Raw genomic sequence first — 13,008 nt, 5'->3', positions numbered from 1 at the left:
TTCAAGTTTAACTTCGTCCAAATAAACCTTCTCCCTAACACATTTTTCTACAATCACATCAATTTAATAATAGATTCATTGATTTTTATACAAGGTGTTCTTGTATGTCCAATATGTTTATCTTTAGAGTCTACGTCAAGATTAGTTTATAAATACATTTCTTTCTTAATTTTTCGATACGTTTTTTAAGGATAAAATCATAATAAAACTTTAAACTTCAAAACGGATAATACTTTCTATGCGGTGATTGTTTCTAGCAATGTTACCTCAATAGATTTAAGATAGGACTAGGATAAAAAGATTTCCTTAGTCTTTAATTAAGAGGAATCCGTTCTTTTAAACCTAGACTAGGACTAGGATGAGTGAGTGAAAAAATAAAGGAAATTTAATAATAATTTAAACAGTGTTAACATAATGATTATGTTAATTGGAATACAAAGGAATGAATGAATTTTATGCTTTCATAATCATTCCCAATCTACTTCAGTCTCTTAAAATACTTATTGTATCTGCAGTTTGATTTTTGTTAAATACATGATTATTATTTCAGTCTTCTTATCTCCGATTCATTAATGAACTCACTATTTCTCTAGAAAAAATCAAGATAATTAACAAATTAGACATAAGAAGATAAAACTAAAATTTACACCTCATTGACAATAAAGTTAAATGACAATATACTTAGAAAAAAAAATTTATTTTGAACACTCAAATTTAACAGAGATTTAAATCTTAAGTCAATATTTTATGTTTACATGGAGACTTGAGAGAATATAATAGCTTAATACTTGTATCACCACTAACCAAACTATTTATTTATGTAAAAAAAATTACATAAAGAACTAAGATTTATTTTATTAGTAAAATTCAATAAGACAATGCAGTCTTTCCACAACTGAATATTCTCAGTAACCGTTCAGATTACAAAACATTCACCATACCAGTTCTAAAATAACACATCGCCCATATAGTAATAAACCAAGGTTATGAATGACGAATTACAGCGAAAAATGTGTTCAGCTCCTGAAAAACAACATGGAGCTTAAACTTGCATTCCTTGCACACCACTCTCAGAAAGACACCTTCAAAAGAAGCATTTTTTACAACACCCATTAAACGGGAGACAATATTTGACAGTATCTTGGATGGCAGCTGAACATATACAAACCAGAAAGCAATATGAATGGGGCTATTCTAAAGAAGATAACTGACAAATGAATTCCTCAAGCTGATTATCCTTTATCACCACACCATTTTTCTGGGTAAAAATTACATCTTTGACTGAACTGATTGTAACATCCGTAATAGCATCAGCAACAGACATGTTAATGTATTCATTCAGGTTGTGCACTGTTCCATCTGCAAAGGATGAAGTTTTTTTTTTATCAGCAAATGCAAGGATGAAGATAGTGTAAAAGTAAAGAAATAGATCCATTATATCAAGTGTATAAATGTAGCTCGTGCTATTAATAGCAGAGATTCTTTCACAAAAGAACTACCGAATAGCTGTGTGATCCAATATTAAAAGTTGTTCGACAGCTTGCAATCCTTTACTTTTTTTGCTAATAGAAAAATTATGCATGTTAATCACTTAATTGAACAACTGAAGTGACTTCGCGAAATTGACATGTCCCAGCTAATACATGTTTGGTCCGATAAAATATTTCCACCTTTTTTTCACTATTAACTACAAAATATGGCATACTGCTCTTTTTTTCACTATTAACTACAAAATATGGCATACTGCTCTTTTTTTCACAGAAAGCTTTGAAAGTAGTTTTCTGCATTTCATATATTTCACTTTATTATGTGATATATAACATAATGATCTGTCTATGTCAAAGCCAAACAAGTCCAATTTCCTATAGAAATTTCCCAGTCATTACCTTCTGCAACTATAGGCTCGTGTGGAGGAGGTTCTTCAACCCACTTTCCACCAGAATCTTTCATATGCCTTCTATCAGATGCAAAACTACGAAGAAATATTGGAGCATGCACTACTCTGAATAATCTGGAATAACATAAGAAACAATTTATATGCTTCACTTTGATATCCAACTATACATCATTATTGATGATCAATACATTATTTCACCTACAAAATTGAGGAAACACGCCTAATGAAAGCAAAGTTTATACATAAAGTTACAGGTGACATGTCACAATATGATGGACAAACAAATATTGACATGATATAAAACGTTTTTGACATCCTTAGAAAAGGTTTTTAAACACAATTTGTGTTAGAATAGTCTATAATATTTTATGAGCAAAAGTTGTTTTGTTTTGTATCCATATAGAATCCCACAGAAATTTCTCTTTCCTTAAGCTTTTGTGGTAAGTCCATGATGTATGTATGTATATACATATATACATATATATATATATATATATATATATGAATCTGAATCATTAGAGAGATCTAAGTTAACAACTCTCAAGCTCTATTCCTCATATATACTTTTTCATGTTGGTTGATCTCACTATAGCTATGTTTTCTCCCTCATACTTCACTTGAGCAACTCAGTCAAGCACAAGCATTCTACACACCGCCTTCCTATCAACGGAAAATCATCACACCACCTCCATCAATTTCATCGGCTTCTTTTGTCTGTGCTCCAACCCTGACCACGAACAGGTTCTCCTGAACCCTAGGGGGCTTCATTTTTTTTTCGGTTTTTGGGTTTACACTGTACCTGCCTACTCTTTCTCTGTTGGACCTGCCTACTCACTTTTTCGGTCTCCAACAATTACTCTAAAAAATCTTATTAATGGTAAAATTATTTATCTTGATATGCTTCTATTGAAGTTTGGTTTTTTGGCCTAGATTTTTAAGATTATTCAGAAAAAGATGATTGAGAAAAATCATCAATTGCTGAACAATGGAAGACGCAGAACTTCCAACTTTGTGGTCTGTTGTGGCAATTTGTGGAACCTAATATTGGGGACTCTCGGAACATTCAAAACATGTAAATTCTTTTGGAAGAAGGCTCAGAGCATCTTTGCAAATGACAATCTAAGACTTTATAATTTTGCCCATGAATTGCCATCTCTCAAATAGATAGATCATGATATGACATCTTTCATTGTTGAAGGTTAATTTGTTGTCGAGGAGTTAAAGATGTTCTTCTGACTCAGAGGAAGAAATCAAGCAAAATTTAGACAAGTAATACATGGCCATGATTCTTTGTTCCATGAATCCAAATTTTGATCATATTCGAGATCAAATTTTAACTGGTTAAGAAGTCCCATCAATGGAAAGCCTAATAACACAACCCCTGTGTTCCAACTCTTAAAGGTAAAAATCTTCAAAATTCTATAGCTTCAAAATTCATACTTTATAAAATTGTTTCTCTTTGCACGACTTTCCTAACAAGACAACAAATATCTCAAAATTCGAAAGAGTTGAACTAAAGTCTTAAACTGAAGAATATCAAGAATATTTAAGATTAAAATCCAACAGCTAAGTACAATCTTTCACACATCTCAGTTTGTCAACAACCTGCATCTCACAATCCATGGACTTCACCGCACATGACAATTAGGGATAAAACACTGAGCACCTTGTCACATACTTGATACATGGATTAAAAAAATCTAGTTAGAAACAAAAGAAAAAGAAAAATTAATAACAGCATTACTACTAAGATTTCAAAACATCTTTATACTTGAAACATTCAGGGAAAAGAAATAACAGGAGGACAAGAAGAAGTAAACATGTAGTATGAAGATCATAATTGTGTCTTCCACCCATGTTGATAAAACCAATAAGTCCACTATCACCAACCCCAGCATATATAGACTTAATTTCTTAAAAGAACTATGTGGCCAGTAGCTAATATCATGTGACACATAGAAAGCCTGGACTTGCATTTCTATCAACTGCAAGTTAGAAATATAAACAAAAAAACTATAAGCACCAAAATACCCATTAGAACAGAACAAAATGGCAGATAAAACAGAAAGTGTCTTGCCTGTTATAATCAGAAAAAAGTTGAAAAGATGGTCGTATTGTTTCAGACACGTATGAGGGTAGAGGTGAAGGAAAAGGAAGGGTTGAATCTAAGTCCCATACTAGTGGAGGAACATCTCCTTGTTTTATCTGTAATGCCAATCAGAACAAAAGTATGACAAATGACCCCTATAGTAAGAAATTTATATATTAAAATAAACTGCTTTCGCAACCTAGTTACCTAGCAAACTAGCCCTAGCAAACTAGCCCCCACAACAATGAAAGAAAATACAATTTAGGCAATACCTGAATGCAAATTACATGATAATCCCATAGAATCACCCCATCAGCTCTTTTGCTAGCCTTTTGATTCCATAGTGGGATCTAGAAAAGTTAAGACAAATACTTCAGAAATTGACTGAAAAAGGATTTTAATTTTGTAGCAAGCTATACTAGAGTAGCAGGAAAACTCTTATGTAGTGGCAGTGGCAAAAAAAACTTGCTTAAAGACTTAAACATGCAATTAGCACTGTGTCTGCTTGTCGGCATTACATTACTAGGAAAGAAGCAAATTAGATGAGAGATAAACACTGGCAATGTTAGCAAAAATTTGACATGTTTTTCCTTCACATTCAATTTGCAGTGTAAGAGCCAGTGAATTATTCCCTATCCCACTATTACTCTGTCCGGTCACTATTCTGCAAGAGTAGGCAAGGTACTAATTATATCTTAGGACAGAGAAAAAACAATAGAAAAGAAAATTGACAAAAAAAAAAGTAAATAAAACATCAAACAAAAGAGACTCAAAGACAAAGAGTGTCAATTAATATTCACAAACAATTCTATTTCATGAATCACCTTGAACTAGAAAGTGAACAAACAGCACCCCCCAGAGGAAGAAATAGAACATGCCTGTTTCTTTTCGTTGGAAATGAAGACAACAAAAAGATCAGATCCCTCAGCTTTTGCTATTCCATCACTGCACAACTTCTTGCAAAGCAAGTATACATTCTCCTCACTACAAATAAATATCCAGAAAATAATCAAGAAAATTCTACAGTGTATTACCATCTTTAATATTACAAAAATAAAAAAAATATACCCAGAAGGAAATCATCCAAACTAGTTAAGAGGACGAAACAATAAATAAATTGACAAAAAGCATGAATTCTCCCCAAATGTTGATGAACACCACTCCAAAACTAAAACCCTATACATCATTAAGAAAGAATGATATGGGGAAATTGGTTTCTGTAAAATCTAACAAAAGACTATTTCATCCTATCACCAAAATGTATTATAAAATCATGAGGCATACACGATGAGAACAAAAACGAGAAGCGATTGTGAGGTGGTCACCAGTAAAAAGGGGTGTGGTGGAAATGAAGAACATCCATGGTTGACGTTGCCATCGTTCTCTTCAACACTCACCGGTCACCAACAACCTTTGCGTAGGCTCAAACCTGTGGGATCCAAGATACTGCTTTGCTGCCAACAAAACCCAAAACCCAAACCAGTACATGCATTAAATGAAACGAGGTTTTGAGTAAGAAAAGAATAATTATATGTTTTTTTTCTAATTTTTTTACTAATACACTTACTCACTTATTATTGGTTTAATTAAATTTTAACCAGACCCTGTAAATTTAAATATTTTCAAAATTTTATTAAAAAATTTACTATTAACAGAGTTTTTTTCTCACAAAAAATTGTGTAATTCCATTTGTTATTTTCTAAAATGGTCATTTTCTCTTTAAAGAGATTTTATTTATATAGAACTGCGAAAAAAAGTAGTTGTTGTGAATAAGCAAGAATAAGACAATAGTTTATAACTTTATAAAGTACTTTTTATTATTGTTCCTACAACAATCAAGAAAGAAAATTGAAGAAAGCTTTACTCTTTAAGGGGAGGATATAAGAAGAGTTTCCTCATATATATATATACAAGAGTTTATAACATACAAGAGTAAATAACTTTTCTGAAAATGCTAAATGAGTTTACATCTTTAGACTTGATGATAAATAAAAATCATAAAATAAAAATCAATTAGTTTTTTATAATAATTAAATTAAAGATTATTTTAGAGACTAAAAAATGTTTGATTTCTAAATTAGTTTCTATTATTGTTAAATGATTTTTAAATTGGTGTCTAATTAGTAACCAAGATTTTTTTGCTACCAATTATTTAGATTCTAAATTCGGTAGCAAAAACCTTGGTTGTTAATTATACACTAATTTAGAATCCATTTAACAATAATAGAAACTAATTTAGAAATCACAAAAAAAAAATAATCTCTAAAATGGTATCTAATTTAGTTATTATAGGAATTAATTATTTTTTGTCTCTAAAAATTAGTTTTTATTTCATAATTTTCTTGTAGTAAAAGAAGATGAAAGACTTGAAAACCTATAGACCATCACTCGAGGAAAAATCCCTCAGCTCTATTAGATCCCCTCCTATACCTAACCAATTATAGTTATTTATTCACTATCCTTGTGTGTAAACTATTTTTAGTATGTGTAACCAATAAACTCTTATATTATTTATTTTTATTTTGTGAAGTTACCCATATTTGTGAAGTTATATTTTTTGAAGTTACCCATACATATCAAAGTTTTTACCAGTGCTATTTAAGAGCACTCTTTAAATGTAAGCAAGAATACACATAATCCAAGAGTTGTGGGAGAATCAATAAAAAAATTGTATTAATTTTCTTTTATTTTAAGTTTGTATTTATTAAGTGGTATGAGAGTTCAAGAAAAAAAATCTTATGACTCTATTCAACTACAAGAAGCCATCTTCAAACACCACTAAATGAGTTTTAAAAAAATTGTTTTAAATTTTATTTTCAAAAAAGGAAAATAATATTTAATGATCGATATAATATTAAAGTGATTACATAAAATCATTATGATAAGGGCATCTTTCTTGAATTCTCCATGACAGGAAAGCTTAACCTTAGTTTCATTGAAGAAGTAGAAAGCTTATTCGTCGACCCAAACATCCTTACATATAGGGTCCTAGGGATTGTAAGGTTTCGTTAGAATGTGTACTTCTGAGTTTGTCTTACTAAAATGTTTGAATCTTCCATTATTAAGAACTGAACTCTCAACCTATTAAAATGTTCTTATTTCTAGTTCTAGTTGGATCTCAAGACTTATTCCAAAACACGTGGTGGTGAAGTCTTCGCAAACTTGTTCAAAGTCCTCAAGGATGTCATGAGTCTAGACATCTTTGACAAGTCACAGACTAGTCTGTTTCTTTTTCTTTTTTGTTCCATCTATTTCTCTCAGCACAATGCATTGAAGTTCATTCTCATGTCTCTCAATCGCTTCAGTTGTTACATTCTGATCAAGTCACAAAGTAACTAAGTAAAGGCATGAAGAATCAGGAACCGTTTCAAGCCCTCTTCTTCCTCTCCACCCTTGTGCTGCTTTTTATCTCCTCTGCCAAGGGAAAGTGTCCACCATCCTTTCTTTGTGGGAACCTCGGCACCATGTATTTCCCCTACACTGACACCAAACACCCTCATTGTGGCTTGTTGGTCATACATGGCTGCGTTGACCGTGACCCAGATGCGGTTAAAACAATTAAGAACAAAGGAGAATGGTTTTACATCACTCGTGATTCAAGCACACAAACCCTTTTGTTCAGAGATGATGACCTTCGCACCTTGTTGCTGACACGAAGATGTGGGGTGTTCAGCAAAAACTACACCAGTTTGGACACCAGTTCTCCTTTCCTTTCACTTCAATTCACGACTGTTACTCTATTCACATGCAACCGCACCCTCAATATCACCCCTCCTTCTTCAGCCTTTTCTAAATCTACAATATGCCCGAATGAGGACATCTTCTATGGCACGTCTAAAGTTGATGAGTCCTTCAGTTACGGTTCCGAAGATATTCCTGATTCTTATTTTGAACTCTGTTCAAAGATTAGACTTCCAATAAGAGATGCAGAGCTTGTACCTAACTCAAATGGAAGCCTCTTTGACTATGTATCAGCTGATATTCCTGTTAGAACGGAAGTGTCTAATCCTTGTTCTTCTTGTTACCGTCTTAGAGGAGGCCAGTGTCAACTTGACAGCCAAGGGAAGTTCTTCTGCATACAAGGTACCTTGTTTATAGATGGAAACAATTTGTTCCAACTAGCTTCTAAGCTGATGATTTACTTCTTGTAATTCTGATGTGGAGTGAAGAAACCTGATCTAAGTATATCTAACTAGTTAAGTTATTAAAGCGGTTTTGTTGAAGATCCGACATTTACTAGAGAGATTAGAACATTTTATAGTATATACATGACTGCAAACCTTACCCTTATAAACCGGTTTTATAAGGTTGAGTTAAGTTTAAAATTCACTTTTTAATAGGTTTGATTCAAGACCTTAAGGATCCAATATGAATTCTCACTTTCTCATTCTCATGAAATATAAGATCAAATTCCTTTAACATCACTTTTCCCGTTTGATGAACAACCCTCCAAGTAAGATCCTTCTACAAGCTAGTTTAATATATGTAACTAGTAATAAACTTAAACTTTATTGATACTGGGACAGATTCCTACATATGTTCAGCTAAAAGAAATGATTCTTTAACCGATCTAAGTTACCACTTATTCGTAGTTATGGTTTTACTGTTATTTGTTTTTGTTTAATTCCTCTTTTTTTCATGTTTTGTAGAGAAAACCAGTAGAAAGGTGAAGATAGTGGTAGCAGGTACAACTTTTTTAACCCTGATTATCTTTGCAGTGATTTATTTAACTTGGAACACAAAAATAAAACTTTTGTTAACCTTATATCGTAGCAGGTTAAATATCTTCACTGGTTGAAGGTGTTTTCCAATATAAGTTCATCTTATATAAATAATGTTGAGTGATTGAATACAGAAAAAAGATGTAGATTTATGGTGACTCTTACCCCAAAAATAAATAAACAATCTCCTGCAGACAAGCCAATATGAAAGTAAACAAATCATGATGGAGGGTATGTTTTTTTTCTTATTTTAACTTCTTAATGTAATAAACCTACAGCTACATCAGCTGCTGGAGCACTTGGAATTTTGATGGTCTTGGCTTGCATCTTACGAAGATACTATTGCCACAAGAAGAATCCCACTTACATAATGATTGAGAACTTTCTGAAGCAACATGGGCACCTTTCAGCCAAAAGGTACAGTTACTTGGAGGTAAAGAAAATGACCAACTCCTTCAAAAACAAATTAGGCCAAGGAGGGTTTGGTACTGTATACAAAGGGAGGTTACAAAATGGAAGTTTCGTGGCAGTGAAGGTCTTAAGTAAGTTAAAAGGTGATGGAGAAGAATTCATCAATGAAGTTGCTAGCATTAGCATGACTTCTCATGTTAACATTGTCTCTTTACTGGGGTTTTGTTTGGAAGGCTCCAAAAGATTTCTCATATACGAGTACATGCCCAATGGATCCCTTGAAAAGTTCATATATGAAGAGAAAGATCCTTCAAGGCTTAAACTCACATTGCATTGCACAACAATGTACAGTATTGCCATTGGTGTTGCCAGAGGACTGGAGTATCTGCACAAGGGTTGTAACACCAAAATCTTGCATTTTGACATAAAACCTCACAATATACTATTGGATGAGTTGTTTTGTCCAAAAATATCAGATTTTGGACTTGCTAAAATATGTCCTAGAGAGAAAAGTATTGTATCAATGATGGTTGCCAGGGGAACCATAGGATATATTGCTCCTGAATTGTTCTGCAGAAATTTTGGTGGAGTGTCACATAAATCAGATGTTTATAGTTATGGAATGATGGTCTTGGAAATGCTAGGTGCTAGAGAGAATAATAATTGCAGAGTTGATTTTCCAAGTGAAGATTACTTTCCACATTGGATTTACAACCATCTTGAATCAAATGAAGATCTTCAATTTCGATGTACCAAAAATCAAAATGATGAAGAAATGGTGAGAAAAATGATTATTGTAAGTTTGTGGTGCATACAAACCGACCCTTCAAATCGACCAGCAATGAGTAAAGTAGTGAAAATGATGGAAGGAAGCATTAGGTCGCTGCAAATTCCACCCAAATCTTTCCTTTTTTCATCTTCGGTTCCCCAATCCCAATCAAGTGATTCTTCAGGTTATTGACATACAGACCCAGCAAGATGCAATCAGCTTCAATTCAACAAACTACAACTCCAGCTTGCAGCTGCTATGAGTTTTTTTCTGTTATGTATTTGTTCTTACCCATGATGACTTCTCCAAGTGAAAAGAGTTTTCTAGTTGACTCCAAGTGGTGATGTATCTGCAAAAGATCCTTTGCTAAAAGATCCTTCGACGCTCAGCAAGAATACATAATGATTTTGTATGTAAGTAAAATGAATAAGATAGTTCTACCTCGTGAGAGAATTGAAGTATGACAGTTTCTTCCTGCACCCATACATTTTTCTTCCTGCACTCCTATATTTTTCTTCTTGCACCCCCACAAGGTTGCGCAAAGACAAAAGTGTTCCTATATAAATTATACATTTTTTTTTTGTATTCTGGATTATGAAATCTAGTAAATTTTTGGATTGGCGCTTCCGGTAAATTTTCGGATTGACGCATCCGGTAATCTCCCGGATTGATGCTTCCGGTAGTACATGAATGATAGTGTTAATCCAAAATAAAAAAATGCAAAACATCCATAATTGAAAAAACCATTCTGGATCCACCAATCCGTAATAGAAATTAGGCTTCTGGATTCAGCAATCCGGAAATTAATAATTTATGCAAACTTTGCTTCCAAAACACCCCCTCATCCGGAATGTAACATGATTCATTTCTGGATTGATAAATCTGTAACACACTCCCAGATCCCGAAATTGTGGGGGTCAGTTTTGAAATTTACAAAATTGTGGGGGTACAGGAAGAAAAATGTAGGGGTGCAAGAAGAAACTGCCTTGAAGTATTTATAGACTCATTCGTTTAAGTAGAGGCCAAATAAAATGGTTATTTTGTCATAACCGTTTAGGCCACGTCTTTTCCTAAATGTGTCCTATTATTAAGGTGACTTGACAGTTATTTAATAGTTAAGACCGATCATTGTGTAACATAGATAGTTATTGTAAAATTATAAGATGAATAGTCATAACAATTTTAGCAGTTTTCCTCCATTAATACATGATATTTTGTAAATTCTATTATTTAGGTATTGGGTAGGAGAGTATTTCAATTCTTTATTTTGCTTTAGCAACTCTTGATGCAGAGGTTATCATATACCTCCATGAAGTGCTCATAACACTAATATATAATTGACTTGCTAAACTCGTGTAATTTTGGAGACTAAATACTAAAATAAAATTGTTGTGAAATATATTTCATGCACAAAGTTCTTTTGACCTTTCACCCTGTCAACTCGATACTCATACTGCTGAATTCAAAGGAGTAAATTCCATGCCATGTTTATGAGTATATATTTTTGGAATAGATAAGATTCCTGCTTAACATGTTTATGATTTCTTAATATGTTTGGATTTTTCTTTTGATTCTTGACTTTTTAGATGTATTTTATCTATCCTTTTACATTTTTTCTACTGATATGTAATGAATGTACAAGGGATGATCTTACACAAGTTTCAAATAAATAAATGCTAGAAGAGTAGAGTTTATTTTGTACTGTAAATTTCAAAAAAATAGTTGTTTTTATTTTCTTTCCTATGTAAAAATAAGTGTAATTAGTGATTTAAAATTAGTTCAATTAAGTCTAATATAATAAGACAGGGAGTGTTCTTTTCATTAGTTTCTTCTCTTTGCCAAATTGAGTTTTTTTTTCTTCATATGTTTTGTTGTATCTTCTCTTCTTATAAATAATTTTTCACACTTGAATAATTTTACAAATTAATATTATGTTGAGTGACAAACTTTCTAAGAATCCTTATTCTATCTACTTACTTAGTGTTGTATTATTCTTATATATGTTAAGAATACAATGTGAGTATAAATTCTACATTGAGTAAATTGAGTAAAAATATAAACGAGAAAATTAAATCTAAAAAAATCTAAAAATTTATTTTCTTAAGATTTTGAATTGAAAATAATAAATTTGATTCATATCTCTTTATTGTTGAATCTCCTAAAGAGATTCAAAAATATATCAGAAGAAAAATCAATCATTCGACTTGGTGACCTCCTCCTCAGACCAATACAAATATAAAAAAAAATAATATATTTAAAATCTCAAATTTTTCTATTTATATAATATATTTAATATTGAAGTAGTTTGATAAAATTAGAGGAATAAAATTGCAAATAAAAGTTTAATTTTTTTTAAAATATATTTATTTTAACAATTGTTCATTAGTAATAACTTGCATTTAATAAATGTTATTGTAAAAAAGCATGAAGAGAACTTTTACTTCTGAATTCTATTTTGGTCAGTTTATATTTTTTCTTCCACTTTTCATATTAGACTTGTTTGTTAGTCAAACTCTATGTTTTTGGTCGAAAAGACACATGTAAAATGTGCTTCGACGTTCAAGTAAAAACTCAGTATTTGGTGCTTGATGCAATTAATACGTGATAATAATATATGTTTTTCTAAAAAATTATGATTATTTATATGTTTATTATGAACCTGTTATTGTTGGACCGGATTAACTTTTAGATCGTGATTAAGAGCGTATTATCTAATTTTTTTTACAATCTAAACTTGTTAACCTCATCATGAACCGAGTATCTAAGATTTACAGGTCTCGTCCTATTCTGATCCATACAATAGATAATATTTTTTATAATATTATATCATATTAGCGGTGATATTAAATATATATTATAAAAATATGCTTTAATTTAATTTTTTTATGTTTTTTATTCTATTATTTGATTATATAGTTATGTATGTTAAAACATTGTCTCGTCGCATGTATTTAAAGTCTCAATTGACTCGGATTTGGATTTAAATAAATAATTTAATCAAGATTCGAAGTAAAAAAAAAAAAAAACTTCAATTCATCCTTTGATCACTCCTTTTGTCCTCTTAAACATCAAGAAGAAAAATGTAATAAAAAAAAGTGAAAACACAAGTTATTGAGAAAGA

At 31.6% G+C, this 13,008-nt stretch overlaps 2 protein-coding genes across 2 annotated transcripts; one reads left to right on the top strand and one right to left on the bottom strand.

Annotated features, from left to right (window-relative positions):
- Nucleotides 1–830: 830 nt before the first annotated feature.
- LOC137830568 (protein N-terminal glutamine amidohydrolase) lies at nucleotides 831–5,570 on the bottom strand. The gene is made up of 6 exons (XM_068637999.1): nucleotides 5,312–5,570; nucleotides 4,865–4,970; nucleotides 4,259–4,336; nucleotides 3,975–4,102; nucleotides 1,887–2,011; nucleotides 831–1,359 (listed from the first exon to the last, which is right to left on the bottom strand). The coding sequence occupies exons 1-6, from the start codon at nucleotides 5,362–5,364 to the stop codon at nucleotides 1,190–1,192; spliced, it is 660 nt and encodes a 219-aa protein (XP_068494100.1). The 5' UTR covers nucleotides 5,365–5,570; the 3' UTR covers nucleotides 831–1,189.
- Nucleotides 5,571–6,869: 1,299 nt separating this feature from the next.
- Nucleotides 6,870–10,466, top strand: LOC137830567 (LEAF RUST 10 DISEASE-RESISTANCE LOCUS RECEPTOR-LIKE PROTEIN KINASE-like 2.1). Its single transcript, XM_068637998.1, has 3 exons — nucleotides 6,870–8,069; nucleotides 8,636–8,671; nucleotides 8,986–10,466. Exons 1-3 carry the CDS (start codon nucleotides 7,334–7,336, stop codon nucleotides 10,077–10,079), a joined length of 1,866 nt encoding a protein of 621 aa, XP_068494099.1. The 5' UTR covers nucleotides 6,870–7,333; the 3' UTR covers nucleotides 10,080–10,466.
- Nucleotides 10,467–13,008: the final 2,542 nt, after the last annotated feature.

Source organism: Phaseolus vulgaris, chromosome 7 (genome assembly GCF_000499845.2).
Source record: "Phaseolus vulgaris cultivar G19833 chromosome 7, P. vulgaris v2.0, whole genome shotgun sequence".
In the NCBI taxonomy this organism is placed as follows: domain Eukaryota; kingdom Viridiplantae; phylum Streptophyta; class Magnoliopsida; order Fabales; family Fabaceae; genus Phaseolus; species Phaseolus vulgaris.
The sequence above is the reverse complement of the archived record's forward strand: the minus strand, read 5'-3'. Positions and strand labels throughout refer to the sequence as shown.